The sequence below is a fragment of the Coenobita brevimanus genome, chromosome 43, assembly GCF_032717465.1.
Source record: "Coenobita brevimanus isolate Jiangsu-jjx chromosome 43, ASM3271746v2, whole genome shotgun sequence".
In the NCBI taxonomy this organism is placed as follows: Eukaryota; Metazoa; Arthropoda; class Malacostraca; order Decapoda; family Coenobitidae; genus Coenobita; species Coenobita brevimanus.
In genome coordinates this window covers 1,395,583-1,413,121 of record NC_136996.1, presented here as the reverse complement: position 1 = coordinate 1,413,121, position 17,539 = coordinate 1,395,583, and the positions used below count along the sequence as shown (strand labels likewise).

The 17,539-nt window shown below is 42.6% G+C and overlaps 1 protein-coding gene across 1 annotated transcript in view; it reads right to left on the bottom strand.

Moving 5' to 3' along the window:
• The window catches only part of RhoGAP93B (MyTH4 and RhoGAP_KIAA1688 domain-containing protein RhoGAP93B), a 174,831-nt gene that overhangs the window by 33,861 nt on the left and 123,431 nt on the right, over positions 1 to 17,539 (bottom strand). Inside the window, exons 4-5 of the mRNA XM_080270806.1 lie at positions 4,285 to 4,423; positions 341 to 442 (exon numbers count right to left, since the gene is read on the bottom strand). Of these exons, the coding sequence (XP_080126932.1) occupies positions 341 to 442; positions 4,285 to 4,423 (241 nt within the window). The remainder of the gene's footprint in view (positions 1 to 340; positions 443 to 4,284; positions 4,424 to 17,539) is intronic.

Here is a 17,539-nt window from a genome sequence, read left to right as displayed (position 1 = left end):
AAAGTATGAAAATGTGACACTAGTAAACTGCACTTGTATCATTCTTTCCTTTCACCTTAGTAATATTGTCATCATAATTGTTTCTTTCCCTATCCTCATCTAATCTACTCAGCAATCTAAAGCCTATAAATCAAGGCCTAACCAACTCCTACAGTATCTAACATCTTTCATCAATGAAGTCTTACCCCTTACACCAGGAAGTACTGTATATCAACAATTCCAGACAATGCACCCATTAAATTACCTCCTAACTAATAATCAACACACACACACCACTCACAAGCAACCATATCACTGCATCCTCTCTCAAATTACTGCTCAGTCTGACAAACATACTGACCATGGAGGGCTTTACGGGTGTTTGAGTGCCGATTGACTCCCTCACCACTCTGCTGCCTCGCCCATCCTGCTCATCTGCCACCTCCGTGTTCTGCTTGATTTGCTGCAACAACATGCAACATCATCACTCTGCTGTATAACTCTGCAATGTCATCACTTTGCAGCATCGCCACTTCACTGCACTGTCATTCCACCGAACTTTTACCTTTCAAGACGCTCTGTTATATCCGGTATTCATACACTATGGCTCCATGGCATGATACGACGAATTTTATCAAACTGTCTATCAAAACGCACATTTCAACCCATTTTTGTACGGTACTTTGTGAGGACAGGATTAGTAGGACAAAAGGGTATGAGGCAAAGAAGAAAGTCTAAATAAGGAAAGCACCAGAGTCCTGATGATGTGTGCCGTGAAATGCTGACATATGAAGGAGAAACAGTGACTGAATGGAATCAGAAAATGTACAGAATGACCTAGGAGAATGTAAGCATGAGAGAGGATTGGAAGTCAGGTATTAAAGCTCCCTTCTTAGCAAAGTGGGAAAGACATATTTTATGAGTAAGACAATTACTGACAGTGTGAAGAAAAGAACCAAGGGAATGGTAGGAGAGGAACAAGCAAGATTTAGAAAGGGGATGGAGCATGTAAACCAAATCTCCTCTCAGAAATGTATGGTAGAAAAATGCTGAAAGACAAAAAAGAAGTACAGTATTGTGATCTCCAATCACATGTATGGTAGTGAAGTTTAGACTTAGCTGTAAAGACACAAGTCAAGAGTTACGGGGGTACAAGTTATTTGGCATGTGTGTGTGGAGTTATGTGGATAAGGATACTGAAAAATGTGAAAGTTTAGGAGCACCATGGTGTTACTGTGGATGTGCTAGACAGTGTTAGGGGAAATATCTCAAGATGATTTACCTATGTAGAGTGAATGGAGTTAACAATTAACTAGGAGAGTGTATATGAGACAGAAGGAGGGGGCACCGGGGTTGAGAAGGAGGGACAACACAGAGAGGAATATGAATGGGGGTGGTATAAGATGCAGGGAGGGAAGCCTGATGACAGTGAATAGGGTGACATAGACGTGGAATGTTTGTGGCTACCCTCTCTGAGATTAGTGTGTTTGACCACAGACAGCTAGATAGCTAGAATGATGCTGCAGGCTGCACTCACGGATTTCGTGAAAAGATAATGCAAAAGACAGACAGGGATGGTGGAAGGGGCTGAGAATATATATTATAGAGTAAAAAGGACACCGCCGAAAGATATAAATGTTAAGAGTATGTATGTGGGTGAAAGGGCAGTTGTGTGTGAAGGTTGAGCTCACTGAGTTCTCTGGTTTGAATGTTGGATTGAAACAAAGATGTGTCACGTCAAGTCTCCATGGTTGTTCAATAAATAAAGAGATAAAGAAGAAAATATACTAGTGTATACATAATGAACAGGCATGGTGCTATAAAAGAAATACAAGGTTGGGCAGTGGATGCTGAAGTGTTCTGAGCGAGAAGATAGGATGTGAACTTGCCAGCACTGTTCTTTGCCAGTGTTACTCTTCTGTTACTGTAAGTGACAACAAGTGGGTAACCCAAAGCTTCATAAATAAGTCTGGATGTGCATGTAAGAAACAAAATCTGAAAGTGAATGTGACAGCAAAGAGTAAAGTTCACAAACTATGCAGTGAGGTTGGATGGTCAGGGAATGGAGAGTGCAAGTGCTTTCAAGTGGTTTGGTAGTGTGATGAGCAAGGTTGAGAGCTTGGAGGATAATGTCCAAGAAAAGTATAGTAGGGAAGGACAGCTGCAAGTATGGTGAAGTCAGTGACATGGATTAGGAGGGCGTGTATGGAAATAAAAAAATTCATTGTATGGCAGTACTGTGGGTCCCACACTAACACATGGAAGTGATGCTCTGACTCTGATGGAAGGAAACAAGTCAGGAATGAGAGGAGAGGAAATGTGTTACCTAAAAGGAACATGTGGAGAGATAGACAGACAGACAGACAGACAGACAGAGAAGGAAGTTCAGGAGCACTGAGATTTTCATATGGATGTGCTGTAATGTGTATGAAGTATCCTGAGATGGTTTGGGCATGTGGAGTGAATGGAGAGTAAGAAACTTAATAAGGGAGCATATAGGAGCACTGAGGTTATTATGAAGTGGGTGTGCTGAAATGTGCAGGAAGTATCCTGAGATGGTTTGGGCATGTGGAGGGAACGAAGAGCAAGAAACTTACTAAGAGAAAGCATATGAGTGATGCATAGGGAGAGGTGATGGGAATCAAGGATATTTAAAAGAGAGGGAATGAGAAAGGCAGAGTGAGGAGGGCAAAGGGGGACAATGAACCATCCTACTGGTACGCAAAATGAGTACAGTACCATAATTAGAGTAACATTCAGCTCTAATCACTCACAGGTAAAGGCAGGCAAAAACCCCTGTTGTTGGTTTTACAGGGTCACTATTTCTGGTTCTACCGCAATCCACTCCATCAAAATTAACCAAGGAGGTCAGCCGACAACATCTGACTAAACTGTAAACTTGTGAAATAAAACCTGAGGATACTTTTGCCGATGAAGTTACACAATCTGACCAAGGTTAAAATGGCAAAGTGTTGTTGCAACTCTTGATAAGGTTGCTGAGGGATTTTTTACAACTTTCATTTATCCACAGAGACAGCTCTGAGTAAAAGGGGAAGAGAGGAATATCGAGAGAAGAACAGAGTTTACACAATAAATTCAGTCACTTTATAAGTAAAACTATTAACATGTCATACTTACAAACCAAATGTTTATAAAGTTCTCTGATTATATTTTACATGCACTTTAACAATATCAAATACCACTGACATAACTAGAGAACAGTTTATTATACTGATGAGAAAAATGCAAGAAAATACACACCATAACATCAAAAAGTAAACATGTATGAGTAAAGTTATTTTATACACTGCGGAATTAGCTTGCATAATTTAACTTACCTATAGAAGAATTATGTGAGAGGAATATGAGATAGGTCATGTACTGGCATTCTGCTAGCTGTGATATATTATGGTCTAAGTTACTTCTCAACAGAGCAAGACAGAATTAGAAACAACTATATTACCTGGCTATGGGGTTTGGAATCAGCACTGCTGTAGCTCAATACTATTTTTGTACTTTACAGTCTCTAAAATAAGGGCTCAGCTGTGTAGCCTGCACCTGTTTATGCAAATATGAGGCTCTGCAAAAACAGTGACAATATACCTGACTAATTTTCTATATGGTTAGATAACTCCACAGTTAATCAAGATGACCTATCATGATTTTGCTAAGCCAAATGAGAGTTCAGTCTGTATTAGTATAGTACTGTACTTTAGTTGAAGCTACACCATACTACCTCCATAAATCAATTACTTGCTGCCTATATGAGGTATCTGTACCCTATCCACCTCACTGTATAAATAATTAAAGAAATACATATATCTATCTATCTATCTATTGCCAGACGCCTCAATCCTGTTTGGGGTGGCCACAAACAAATCGCCTCCAAGTCGCCCTGTCCCCCGCCATTTCACTCCCCTGCTCCCAACTCACACCCCCCTCTCTCATATACCTCTCCACCCCATCTCTCCATCTCATCCTCGGCCTCCCCCTCCCTCTTTCCCCCTCCACCTCACTCACATACACTCTCTTCGTCAGTCTTTGACCCTCCATCCTCTCCACATGGCCAAACCACCTCAGTGTGTTCCTCATAACGCTTCCTATCACATCCACATCAACACCACAACGCTCCTTTATATCCTCATTCGTCAGCCTGTCTCTCCATGTGACTCCACAGGCTCCTCTTAAATATCATACTAACATTTTTCTAATGCAAGTATTTTCCTAAATAAGGCCATAATAAAGGTGCTGGTAAAATGCAGCTGTGATAGCTTGCATATTTTTGCAACATAAATGATGTATAACCTGTAACTTAGCGAGTGGTATGATGTCGCAGTTCTGGGGTCGGTGCCACACTGTCTTCTGTGAGGTGGCATTGTAGTAGTAGAAACGGGATGTGTTGGTGTCAAACAGCTCCCACCACTGGTTATCGTCAAACTTCTTCCTGTATGGGGAAATGTAAATAATTAGTGCTTGGGCCAATATGGTATGTGTGTACAACAATTAGAGAAAATAGATATAAAAAATCACAGCATGTTTAACCTGATGAAGATCCTCTACCCCTGTCAGCCCAACTGATGGCCTGGTGCACTCAAACTAGAATGCTGATATGGCCAATAATTATGGAGATTCTCTCCTTCCAAAATATAAGGATTACTGAATCATCCAACTACGACTTAGTACTGTATTTAAGTTGTAGGAGTGGCCCAGTTCCACTAGATGAAACCAAATTAACTCTTGTTCTTGGGCTAGTATGGGGTATGGCAGCACCAGTGAGATACAACAGACGGCTGTATTCTATGTTGATTTGGAGATTCTGTAACCCCTCTTTCTTTTTTCTTTCTTTTTTTCCTGCATATTACACCTCAATATCCTCTTCCACATTATTGATGCAAAGTACGTTAATATCAAAAAGACATAAACAGTGTACAAGTGAATATGAAGGTGCAATGTGCAAAATACATCACTATCACTAGGGACAGGGTGGCACAAAGCTTCTTAAATCACTATGGGTGGTATTCTCATGTGGTTTGGAGGCTTACTAACACCTCTTCCTTACTATAGTGTTTCTGATTCTACTTTGTTACAATATTCTTGTGTGTTATTCATGCAGTCTATGTTGATATTAAATAGCTAAAACAAGCAAAAAAGAGGATATTAATGGGTAGTTTGGAAAATAAATCATTACGAATGGGTGTTAGGGAGCATCCTACCCGATGAGAATACAAGCCCAAGAATATGCCCCAGACAGTGATAGTGGGCCTAAACTGCATTTCAAAAGCATGCCTAAATAATGTACCCTTATCCATTCATCCATTATCCAATCCTACGTTGCCCCATGAGGAGCGTAGGAGCCCTGGGCTAGGCAGTTGGACCTGACATTTAAAATGAGAGTGACCAGCCTCACTCATCCCTGAGTGGCATTATGTGAGCAATAAACCCCAACCACCCCTTGGATATAAAGCTTCACCAGCTCAATCCGATTGGAGTGCAATAATTACCCACTAAACCACCAGGCACCAAAATTTGGTTATGTGCTTACAACCCAGCATAGTAAATGGTTTTCTGGTGTACAGGAAACCATTTGGCTTGACACTCAGTGTAGGGTCACCCACAGGCAGAAGGAAGAGGAAAGAAAGAATGAAAGAACGACACAAAAGGGAGTGTAAAGTCACTCGTAGGCAGAAGGAGGAGGAAAGACTGAAAGAAAGAAAGACAGAAGAGGATGGAAAGAAAGAAGGATGGAGGAGAGGAATGGGCAGACACCCGAGACATCAAGTGAGTGGACAGTGAGTGCCCCCACCTACCACCAACTGTACCCTTATATATTTCAGTATTTATAATCCATTAATTTTAGATGCTGCAGGTATAAATAGGTATAAAAAAACACAGGCTGTCAATTAAACTTACCAGAAAATTTGGATTACTCGGGAAATAACAAGCCACTTGCTCATATAATACTGCTGTTTTAAAGATGTCAAATAATCAAACCCACTTTACTTACCACTGTTTCCTACCAATATCTTGTGTTTCACTGTCTGTGTCTCCTAATCCTCCCCCTCCTCCTTTTATGACATGATTTCAGAGCACAGGAGACATGGAGGGATTAGAGGGGAAGAGGGAGAAAGCAGTAGGAAGGGAGTGGGGAAGAAAGGGGAAGGAATGAGAGAGGTGGGGGACTGAGGAGTAAAAGAAGGGTGAGGAGAGAGAGTGGAGAGTGGGGTAGGAAGGGAGTGGGAAAGAGGGAGAGAAGGAAGTGGGGAAGAGGGGGGGGGAAGGAATGAGAGAGATGGGGGAATGAGTAGTAAAAGAAGGGTGAGGAGGGAGTGGGGAGTGGGGTGACACGTGGAGGTGGAATTGGGTATAAAAGCAAAGGAGAATTGGAGATAAAGTTGCCACTATTACTACTACTACCACCACCGTACTGTCATAATAAACTACGGTTCTTTATTCAGCTTTTGTTCGATGGCTTTACGAATGGCCTTTAATCAAGAGGACAAACTCAAGCAATTACTGGCCCAGTCAGGTCAATTTACGTCCATTGAGGCCACTTAATGCCTAGTCTGGTAATATACAGTCCACTTAGGCCACTTTCACATCACTCTCGGTCATTCACAACGAGTCACAAGCATGCACATGTAACCCAGTCCAGACAGGCCCACTCATGCCACTTCAGGCCCTTGGCAACAACTTCACATTCATTCTAGTCCATTCAGATCCAGTTAGACTAACTGAGGCCACTTCAGGAGGTCTATTCAAGCATAATCATATCCAATCAGGTCCTACTTTTGGTAAATTCAGGTAACTTCAGACCTTCTCACAAGTGTTCAAAATAATTCACATAAGTTCACATCCAGTTATTCTTTATAGCAGAGCTAAACTATGTTTGATTCCAGTCAGATCAATTCTGAACAATTTCTGTTCAATCTGATCATCAGGTCATTCAGGTCAGTTCATACCATTTAAATAACTACCTTAGGAGGTACCGTAACATTCATTTAAAAAATTTTATGGCATGCAACCTGAAAGTGGCCGACTTAAGGTTCATCTGATGCATTCTTCTCAATTTACATCATTGTGGGTCACGCCTATACAACGTGGATAAAAAATGTAACAGTATCAAAGTACCTGTTATGGTTTCAAAGGCATTATCTTTTTAGTGTTTTTATTTACTCGTTTATTAATATTCAGAAGCGAGGGGGGGAGGGTTAGGCAGCGTGGGATAGTCGGTCCCAAACGATACTCAGTTATAAAGGCAGGATGGCGAGGGAGGGGGGGGGGGAGACACCGTGTGAAAGATAGGCAGCGTTGGCGGGATAAAGGCTTAAACCATTCTTCACACGGAACAAGAGTAATAACTATAAGAGGAATAAGCACGCACCACACCCCTACAACTTCCGGTCCTACAGCTTCGATGGGGGTGTCAAGAGAGAGTTGGTAGTGCTAGCCCGACCCTCAGCAGTGTCCTCTTTCCCGCCACCACCTAATGTGCTGTGAACGTGACGAGCACCACTTCAGGCACGCTTAATTACAAAACATGCTCTCACTCATGTAGACTACTCCCAAACACCAACTTTCCACTCACAAACATCAACCCATTCACTGTTTTACACGTCAGCTGTTCTCTCATCAGTTTTCCCGCTTGTCTATGTAAACTCACTCTCTTCTCACTAAACTCTACTCTCATCCATCAACTCGCTCACCTGTGTAAAATCCATCACTCCGTTTCACTCATCTGTTCCCTCATTCAACTACGGTATACTCTCAGCCATCAACTTACCTTCATACATTCATTTATTGTGTTATTCATCAAATATTCTTTCATCTATCCTCTTACTCGCCTATATAAATTCATTAACTGTTTTACTCATCCATGCTCTCACGCAATTACACTGTTACTCTAAGCCATCAATTTCTCACTCACCTACGCAAATTCATTCAGTCCTTTACCCAACTATATTCTCACTCACATCTATACCCAGATTCCACCTTTCTCATTCATGTTAAAATCGTCCAAAATTATTCCAAAATAATACGAAAATGTTCTGACAATACCCCCATCCCCCCCCTCTCTCTCTCACACACACACACACACACACACACACAGTCGCACTTGGACCTTGAATTCTGACCAACGCCTGACAAGATTTCTTCAAAGGAAATCTCTCCACTAAGTCTAAATGGTTTAAAACTTACCAACACGTGAAAAAAAAAAAAAATGTCTGGAAATTAAAAAGAAAATAAGCATTATAACTCCCTTATCCACTCCCCATCATACTCTCGAATCCACCTATCTCATCTCCCCTGCCATCCCCTCCAGCTTACTATCCACCTATCCATAGCCTCTTTTCACACTCCTCTACTTCTACTACTCTCACGCACCCACTCCTCTTCCCTCCCACCCACTCAGCACATTTCTACTACCTACATTTATCCTCTCTCCCACTCACACATCCTCCTCATTCCAACTTGGTAAAAATAAATTAATGACGCATATGCTCTTTTCTCTCCTTAACACTCATTCCCCCACCCACTCACTTTCATAATTCCTTCCACGTAATTCATCATCCTCCGACTCATATTCTCAAAATTAATCTCACCCACACGCTCTCCCACTCTTTCCCACACTTTAACTTGACCACATTCTGCTCACCCACACATCTGCCTAAAACTTGCATCTTCCTGTCCCTTACACCACCAACCCATTCCAACCCACCCACACACTATCGCGCCTCCTACATACACCCTCCCACCCACCCCAATCCCAACCCAACACCCCCACACATCCTGTTAAATTCTTACTCAACCCACACCCTACCCACCCACACACTCACCCACACCCAAACTGCACCCATCCTCACCCACCAAAGCCACTCGATCCACATCCACACCGTGCAACGTCCTCTATCCTCACTATCAACAAATTCACCTTTCTTCCCACACCTGCACTCATCCTTACCTACCAAAAACACCTCTTCACCTACACCCACATTTTAACACACTCCCTGTCCATTCTTCCCACACTTACATCTCTCTCTAAACCCACCCCTTACCACATCCTGCCAATCTTTCCCTCACATACAACTCTCTACCCACACCATCATTCCTCATCCACCAAAACACCTCTTTACTCACACCCACACCTTACCACATCCTTTGTCCATCCTCCCCACACACGTACCCCACGCTACACACACCTGCACCCACCCCTACCTACCAAAATACCTCTCTGTCTGTACCCTCCTTCACAACCTACCCCAACATACACACCACCTCAGTCCATTTCAACTTAATCATCTCTTATTTCTTTACTAAGATTCTCCTTTCTCCTACCTATTTTCTCCTTCACCTTTCCTTCCTTCAGTCTTTCCTTTTCTCTTCCTCGTTTTATCTTGGGTTGCTGCGTCTCTCTCTCTCTCTCTCTCTCTCTCTCTCTCTCTCTCTCTCTCTCTCTCTCTCTCTCTCCTTTGATACCCACTTACGCAACGGACGCAAAGGTCGTAAACAAAAACAAAGAGGTGACGCATCTTGGCAGTCACATAAACGATCTCTCTCTCTCTCTCTCTCTCTCTCTCTCTCTCTCTCTCTCTCTCTCTCTCTCTCACGCAAGGATACGTACCCCACAATTTCACGTGCACGCACACACCCGCACTCAAAACTTCCCCAGTGGAGTGTGTTGTTAGCTGTTGTCAAGGAGAAAGCTAAGAATTATGTCGAGATATCACGGACACATGTGGGGGAAAGTGTGTGTGAGTGTGTGTGTGTGTGTGTGTGTGTGTGTGTGTGAAAAAGGCCACATTTGTGCGGTTGGTGAAGGCAGGGGTGACGACAGTGTGTAGGGGTGGAGGTGACAGGGTTTGTGTGATCTCTATGCCAAGGTTTTTAGCCCCAGCCCCAGCCCCAGCCCCAGCCCAGCCCCAGCCCCAGCCCACGCCCCAGCCCTCGCCCTGTGACATCAGAGGCGACGTGACATGCGGAGTAACGGCCACCAGAGCGTTTGGCCAGAGATCAGCTGTTGACTGCGTGCTTTCAGCAGCAGTCACTCTTTCCGCTTCATTCCAGATTTGTGCTAAATATGAAATACATTTTTATTCAGGAGGCGTGTTACTTCAATAATAATAATAATAATAATAATAATAATAATCTTCACTGAATTCATTTTTCGCTTGAAGACTGTTGGAGAGAGAGAGAGAGAGAGAGAGAGAGAGAGAGAGAGAAACTCGTTACCTACAACCAAAATACCAGAGAGAAAACTTTGAATGCGTTAATATTTTCTATTTCAAAATCCTCTAAATCAACAGCTTGTATATATAGTTTTAAAAAAAAGTGATAAATGCTCATATAGTCCTGTATTTTCCCTAGTCTTTGCAGGAAACAATTTATGGATCTAGTTGTTGGTGGGAGAGTGTCTGTCTTCGTGTAAACTCCTCGCCACTTAGCGCCACTCCTGAATGATACATCTTTATATACCGTGGATGCAAATGCTAGTGAGTGTGTGTGTGTGTGTGTGTGTGTGTGTGTGTGTGTGTGTGTGTGTGTGTGTGTGTGTGACACCATGTACTGACTCGTATATAAATGATTTACTATTGTTTCTGATGAATGATGATGATGATGATGATGATGATAATGAGGAGGAGGAGGAGGAGGAGGAAGAGGAGGAGGAATAGGAGGAAGAATAATGATGATGACGATTACGATAATGATGAAAAAAGTACCACAAAGTTCCCATGCAGGTCTAGCGTCACAGATTTTTCAGAAATTAATGATTAAGTCACGAATTACTATATAAATTACTCTTTACATCAAATTCAGGAGATAATTACGTAATGGGGTGAATACGCAATCGGTAAAGCTGAGATCAGAGGCATAGAATTTGATGCAACTCAGCGGCTCTGCTTCCTGGTGTGTATTGCGTTCGTGTGGGAATCTGTGAAGGCAATTGCACAAGGATTTGCAAAGATACATTCCTGTGTCTGTGCAAATACGGTATCAAGTCTATATATTCGGTCAAAACGGTGTGCAACAATGATCTGCAACAAGTAGTAGGTCGTTTGCAATGTGGTTTTCGAGATTTCGCAACACTTCATCGTTATTGACGTATTCTGCGCATTACACATCAATATTTTTTTCTATGTTGTTGATGCAAACCATATCAATATTCATTATATACAAATAACGCACAAAAATGTTAAGGTGGACTGTCCAAAATAAATAGCTAAGGAAAACACACACACACACACACACACACACACACACACACACACACACACACATTCCGGCAATGTTCTTTTCCACACTGCGTCATAGTATTGCTTATGACATGTGGACCAGTACCAGTTTAAACTATCGCGAGCCGTGGGAACTGGACAAAAACTGTGGTAATTGTGATGGTGGTGGTGGTGGTGAGAATGTTGGTGTTGGTAGTAGTGGTGGTAGTAGCAGTGATGGCAGGTGGTAGCAATGGTGGTGTGTCGGTGATGGTAGCAGTGGTGGCAGTAGAGTGATGATGGTGGTAATGGTGGTAACAGTGGTAGTGATGGTAGAACTGGTGGTAGTGGTGGTGGTAGTGGCAGTGACCGCAGAGGAAATGTGCGTAGTTGTGGGTATGGTGAGGCGGGAGGAGATGGTTAAGTCGTTGTGGCAATTACAGACCAGCATCACCACTCTGCCTTGGACTCTTCCTTTGTATCGCACCACCACGCACCCCTGTTCTATGTCCTATCAATTCCTAGCATCTCTTCCTGAGCGATTTATTTTGCCTATTACACCTTAACAGTGTGTGTGTGTGTGTGTGTGTGTGTGTGTGTGTGTGTGTGTGTGTGTGTGGATGAGTATGCTAGTGTGTGTGTGTTTAATTTTACACACACACACACACACACACACACACACACGTCAACTACCAATCAGACTATTTTTACAGACCAATGACGCCTGTGACAAGTGCCAATACCAGCGCTGAATTCATACCCACACTGATAACTTGACATATTTATTTATCTATCAATTTATCTACTTATTTTTATTAACATCTGATAAATGCCATGAAAAACAAATGCCATAATTGATACACAAATGCAAAAGCTCTACGAAACAAATGCGAAAGCTCTAAAAACAATCTTCTGTCTGAGCTGAGGGACAATAATCACAAATGCAACCGCTCTATCAAGTAATAATCATCTATGTCAGAGCTCAAAACACACTGAATATTTTACGCACGATAATTTCACTCGCCAATGAAAACTTCCTGAGCTCTGAGGGTAATGAAATGTGATATCGTAAAAAGCTGCACGAAAGAGATTTACCATATGAATGAAAAACTAAAAAAAGGGAAAAAAGGAAAAAGAAAAACAGAGTAGACTCAACATTCCCAGTCCTAAACCAAAATTCTTTAGCCGATCTAAGTTTTGGTGTCGTATACGCAAAGTGTCCTCATCCATCAAATGTGTCTTCACGTAAAAAGTTATATATATTTAAATGATTGTCAACCTACATCCGAAATATTATGCCCCCTCCTAAGAAATAAAGCGTCAGAGCACTTTAAAATGAGAAGCTACTTGTGCATAAACCCTTTCAATGGCTGTGACAAACCTAGGAATTTTCTTGTTAACGGTCGATTATTTTGAGCCAAGTAAAACCCATCGCAGTCAGAGAGATAATAAAGACAGGCTGTTAAAAAAAAAATACCATGAAAGTATCGTGCTATCTAAAATACGATCTAGTCAGGTTTTCAAATATCTATACCCAACGTCCTTACCGTCTCTCAAAAGGACAGACGCTACAGGTGTCGCCGCGGCACCCAGAAAATGGCTAAGTGTCTAAAATAGCTAAGTTATCTAAGAACCTGGGCGTCTCAAAGTAGAAGCTACCTAAAACGTCAAAGACGTCTAAAAACAGGTGCTACTTAACCCCTCAAGTCGTAAGAGAGTGTCAGTTACCGCCATCTCACAGGGTGCCAAGTCAACAGTACTAAATTGCTGTACGTATGCCAAGGAACTGTGCTTTACATGTACTTCACACGCACACACACACACACACACACACACACACACACACACACACACACACACACACACACACACACAAATTCAAAACAAACGCATATCTGACACCCACACACATCAGTCAAAACAAATTTCATACTGACATATAACTAGCAGCATCCCAAAGTCAGTCAAAGCATATTTAACATCCACATGCAAACAACCGCATCCTAACGTTAAATTCATTCCATATTTAACATCCACAGGCAAGCAAAAGCATCCCACTCTTAAATGCAACTAATATTTAATACCGACAAGCACATAACAACACGAAGTTAAACCCAACTCAAATTTAACATCCAAAGGCAAAGAACAGCATCCCAATGTTAAATCCAACCCATATTTAACATCCACAGGCAATCAACAGCATCCCAAAGCTACTTCCAACTCATCTCTGACATCCACAGGCAAAACCTCACATAAGCAAACATTCCCACGCAAGAACCACGGCAGATCATACATCCAAAGCAAGTGGCATCAACCCCAATCAAGTGCCAAGATTCCTGCGGTACTCTGACATTCCCTAAGTGCCAGCCTGCCCAAACAGTCAACAACACGTACACCTCGAGCCAACACTCAGCCAGGTGCTGCGGAAGTCAGAGGTGGCGATGGTGGCACGCGAGTTGGCACCGTTAAGTTCTTCGCTAGTATGACCTGATTTGTATTTTAGTCTTGCTGACCTAACTGGATTTAAATAAGTCTGGGGTGACCTCTCGTGGTGAAGGGATGTGATGATGATGATGATGATGATGATGATGATAGTCTTTAATTATTATCATTAAAACCATCCCCCCCCCTCTCTGTCTCTCTCTATTTCACACACACACACACACACACACACACACACACACACACACACACACACACACACACACACACACACACACACAACACACACACCATCGGGTATTCCAATGTATAAAAATCTAATCATATATCTCACCACTAATTTCAATGCCTGGATGGGAAGGGGAGGAAGGCACGAAAATGGAAGTGTCATGATAACGGGAAAGTGTTAAGTGCATAGGAAGTGTTAAGTACATAGGAAGTGTTAAGTGCATAGGAAGTGTTAAGTGCATAGGAAGTGTTAAGTGCATCCTAACTTTACCAATATCCTAGAGGGTGCCAAGTGCAAGCGTGCCAATATCAAGTGTGCAAATATCGAAAGTGGCAGTATTAAGTGTGCATATATCAGAGTGCCAATATCGAATGCCAACATCAAGTGCCAACATCCTTTAAAAATCAAAATCATAAAAGGTGCCAACATCCCGGAGTGCCAATATCGAGTGCCAACATTACACTGCCAGCATACAAGTGCCAACATCCTCAAATAACCAACATCTTAAAGGGTGCCAACATCCCGGAGTGCCAATACAGAGTGCCAACATCATAGTGCCACAATCACAGTGCCAACAAGGGCCAGTAACTCAAAATACCAACACCGTTAACACTTCCAACACCCAGCAATGGTGTCAACTGCTGCCAACATCTGAGAAGTGTTGTGTATGGGAAGGTATACAGTTTACAGAGGGTCACACACACACACACACACACACACACACACACACACACACACACACACACACACACACACACACACGTTAATGAGACAGCTATCCTTCACTACCTTCCATCCTTCCTTCACTTTTTTCTTCATTCCTTCATTCTTTTCTCTCCTTAATCCTTCATTTGTTCGTTTTCTGTTCTTCTTCCTCTCTCTCTCTTTTCTTTCTCTCTCTCTCTTCTTTACTTCTTCCTCTCTTCTTCTCATTCTATTCAAGTGTTCTTTATTTCTCTTTACTCTTTCTAACTGTTTGAGGGAGAGAGAGAGAGAGAGAGAGAGAGAGAGAGAGAGAGAGAGAGAGAGAGAGAGTATCCATCAATTATCCAATAGTAAAAAGTGGACATGCGTGAAGTGAAGCCCGCATCCCTCTCCCTCTCTCTCTCTCTCTCCCTACCCTACTCCCTTCCCTTCCCTTCCTCTCCCACTTCCTCTCCCTCCCTCCCTCCCCCTTTCCTCTCCCTCCTCCCTTTCTTCCTCCCTTCCTCCCACACATGACCCTTTCCTCCTCCCACGTTGACAGCTCTTTTAGTGTGTGTGTGTGTGTGTGTGTGTGTGTGTGTGTGTGTGTGTGTGTGTGTGTGTGTGTGTGTGTGTGTGTGTGTGTGTGTGTGTGTGTGTGTGTGTGTAACAAGGTCGCAGAGTCCTTGTAGTGCTTACCTTTTTTTTTCTTGCTCTTGCGAACTGTACTTGTGCTGCTGCTGATGCTGTTGTTATTCTTGTTATTATTACTGTTCTTCTTGTTCATATTTATACTACTACTACTACTACTGCTACTACTACTACTACTACTACTATCACCAACATCCCCACCACCACCACCACCATTACTACCATCACTATTCTACAATTAGTACTACAACTCTATTACTTCTACTGCTACTACTACTACTACTACTACAACTACTATAACATAAACAACAACAACAAGAGCAACAACAACATAATTCCCAAGGTTTCTTCAATAACAGGTACGGTACAAACTTACACACACACACACACACACACACACACACACACACACACACACACACACACACACACACACACACACACACACACGGTTTCTCATGAGTGTTTCTTTATTCATTTAATCTTCTTCTGGGCCTAACCAATTTATTTCATTCACAAATATGTTTCCTTTTTATAATGTATCGTTCACTCAGTCGTCCTTCAATGCTAGGCTTCCTTCTTCTTTAGTCTGTGTCTTTATCATTAGTTATCTGTGTTAAATCATCGTTTATTTAGTCTCTTTTCATTATTATATCTACTCTCTTTCTCTCTCTCTCCCTCTCTCTCTCTCTCTCTCTCTCTCTCTCTCTCTCTCCTCCCTACTTCCTCCCTCTCCCAAACTCTCCAACTTCTTCCCTCCCCTTTCCCTCACTGTCCCTTCCCTTCCCCTCTCTCTCCCCCCTCCCCCCTACCTAACTATCCACCCTCCTCTCTCTCTCTCTCTTTCTCTCTCTCTCTCTCTCTCTCTCTCTCTCCCTTTCAACCGTGTCGTCCCATTTCCTCCTCTCACCCTCCATCATCTTTACCCTTCCTCATCCCTTCCATCATCCCAATTTTTACTCTCCCTTCACCTTCACCTGTCTGCTCTCTCTCTCTCTCTCTCTGTCTCTCTCTCTCTTCCTCCCTAACTATTACTCACATTCATCACAGCCGCAAAGTAAAAAAAAAATCTAAAGCAACGAAAGTCAAAGATATAAAAAAACAAAGTCAAAGAAAGCTTAAAAAAAAACACACACTAAAATGACTAATAAAGACAAAGAAGTGAACACAGATTAAAAAGTAAAGGGCAAAAGTAAAGGTCAGGATTATTAATAAGAAACTCCTTCACTCACCCTTTACCTTCCTTCCCCTCCATTTCTCTAAGTCAAAGCAAACTGTGACATCTAAGCAAAATAACTCAAGACCTAAAGCTTTCCTCTGCTCATTTTCCTATTCCTCCCTTCCCCCTCTCTCTCCTCCCTGACACCCTCATACGCCTCCATATGTTGTGGGGTGGGGTGGGGTGGGGTGGGGTGGGGTGGGGCGGGGTGGGGCGGGGCGGGGCGGGGCGGGGATGGGGCGGGGCGGGGTGGGGTGGAGTGGGGTGGGATGGGATGGGATGGGATGGGATGGGATGGGTTGAGCTGGGTTAGGTGGGGTTGGGTTGGGCTGGGTTAGGTAAGGTTGAGTTGGGTTGGGTTGGGTTGAGCTGGGTTAGGTAGAGTTGTTTTGGTTGGGTTGGGTTAGGTTGGGTTGGGTAGGGTTTGGTGGGGGTGGGGCGGGGCGGGGCGGGGCGGGCTGTACTGGGGCATCACAAGGCTGCAGCTACGCCTCACCAATCTGGGGTTAGGTCTGGCCAAGTGCTCAGTAAATAAACTGTTTGTTAGATCAACTGTCCTCCTACCATGACCCAACCTCCACGCTGTTCCGCAACACTTGGCCTAAACACAGCTGCACAGCCTTCAATTGCACTTATGAATGAACGATTTGAGACGGAGATAAAATTAAAAAATGATTCAACGCTAAAGAATACACAGTGATTGGAAATTATACATATTCAGTTTTTGACTGAGATGAAAAGGTATACTAATGCAACACTGAAAAAAATTGGGACTACAAAAGACGTATTCGATTTTACACTTACAGAAAAACATAGTGATTCAGCACACAATATACAGTACCTGAAAATGCTGCATACAATTTCTGATTTAAAAAAAACAAAAAACATATACACTGATGAAACACAGAAGAATATGGAGTAACAAATAATGATGTCTTCTTTTACCAGCCATTTCCCTTGCTGATAATACAGGTGATATATGTGAATAGTTGTCATGCAAAGTAGACGGATTTTTTTTTCTGTTAACATCTTACAATTACTGCAATTATAATGATATCGTAATTAAAAGTTACACCAAAACCACATACGGTACACACAAAGCCATCATCATCGTCATCATCACCAATA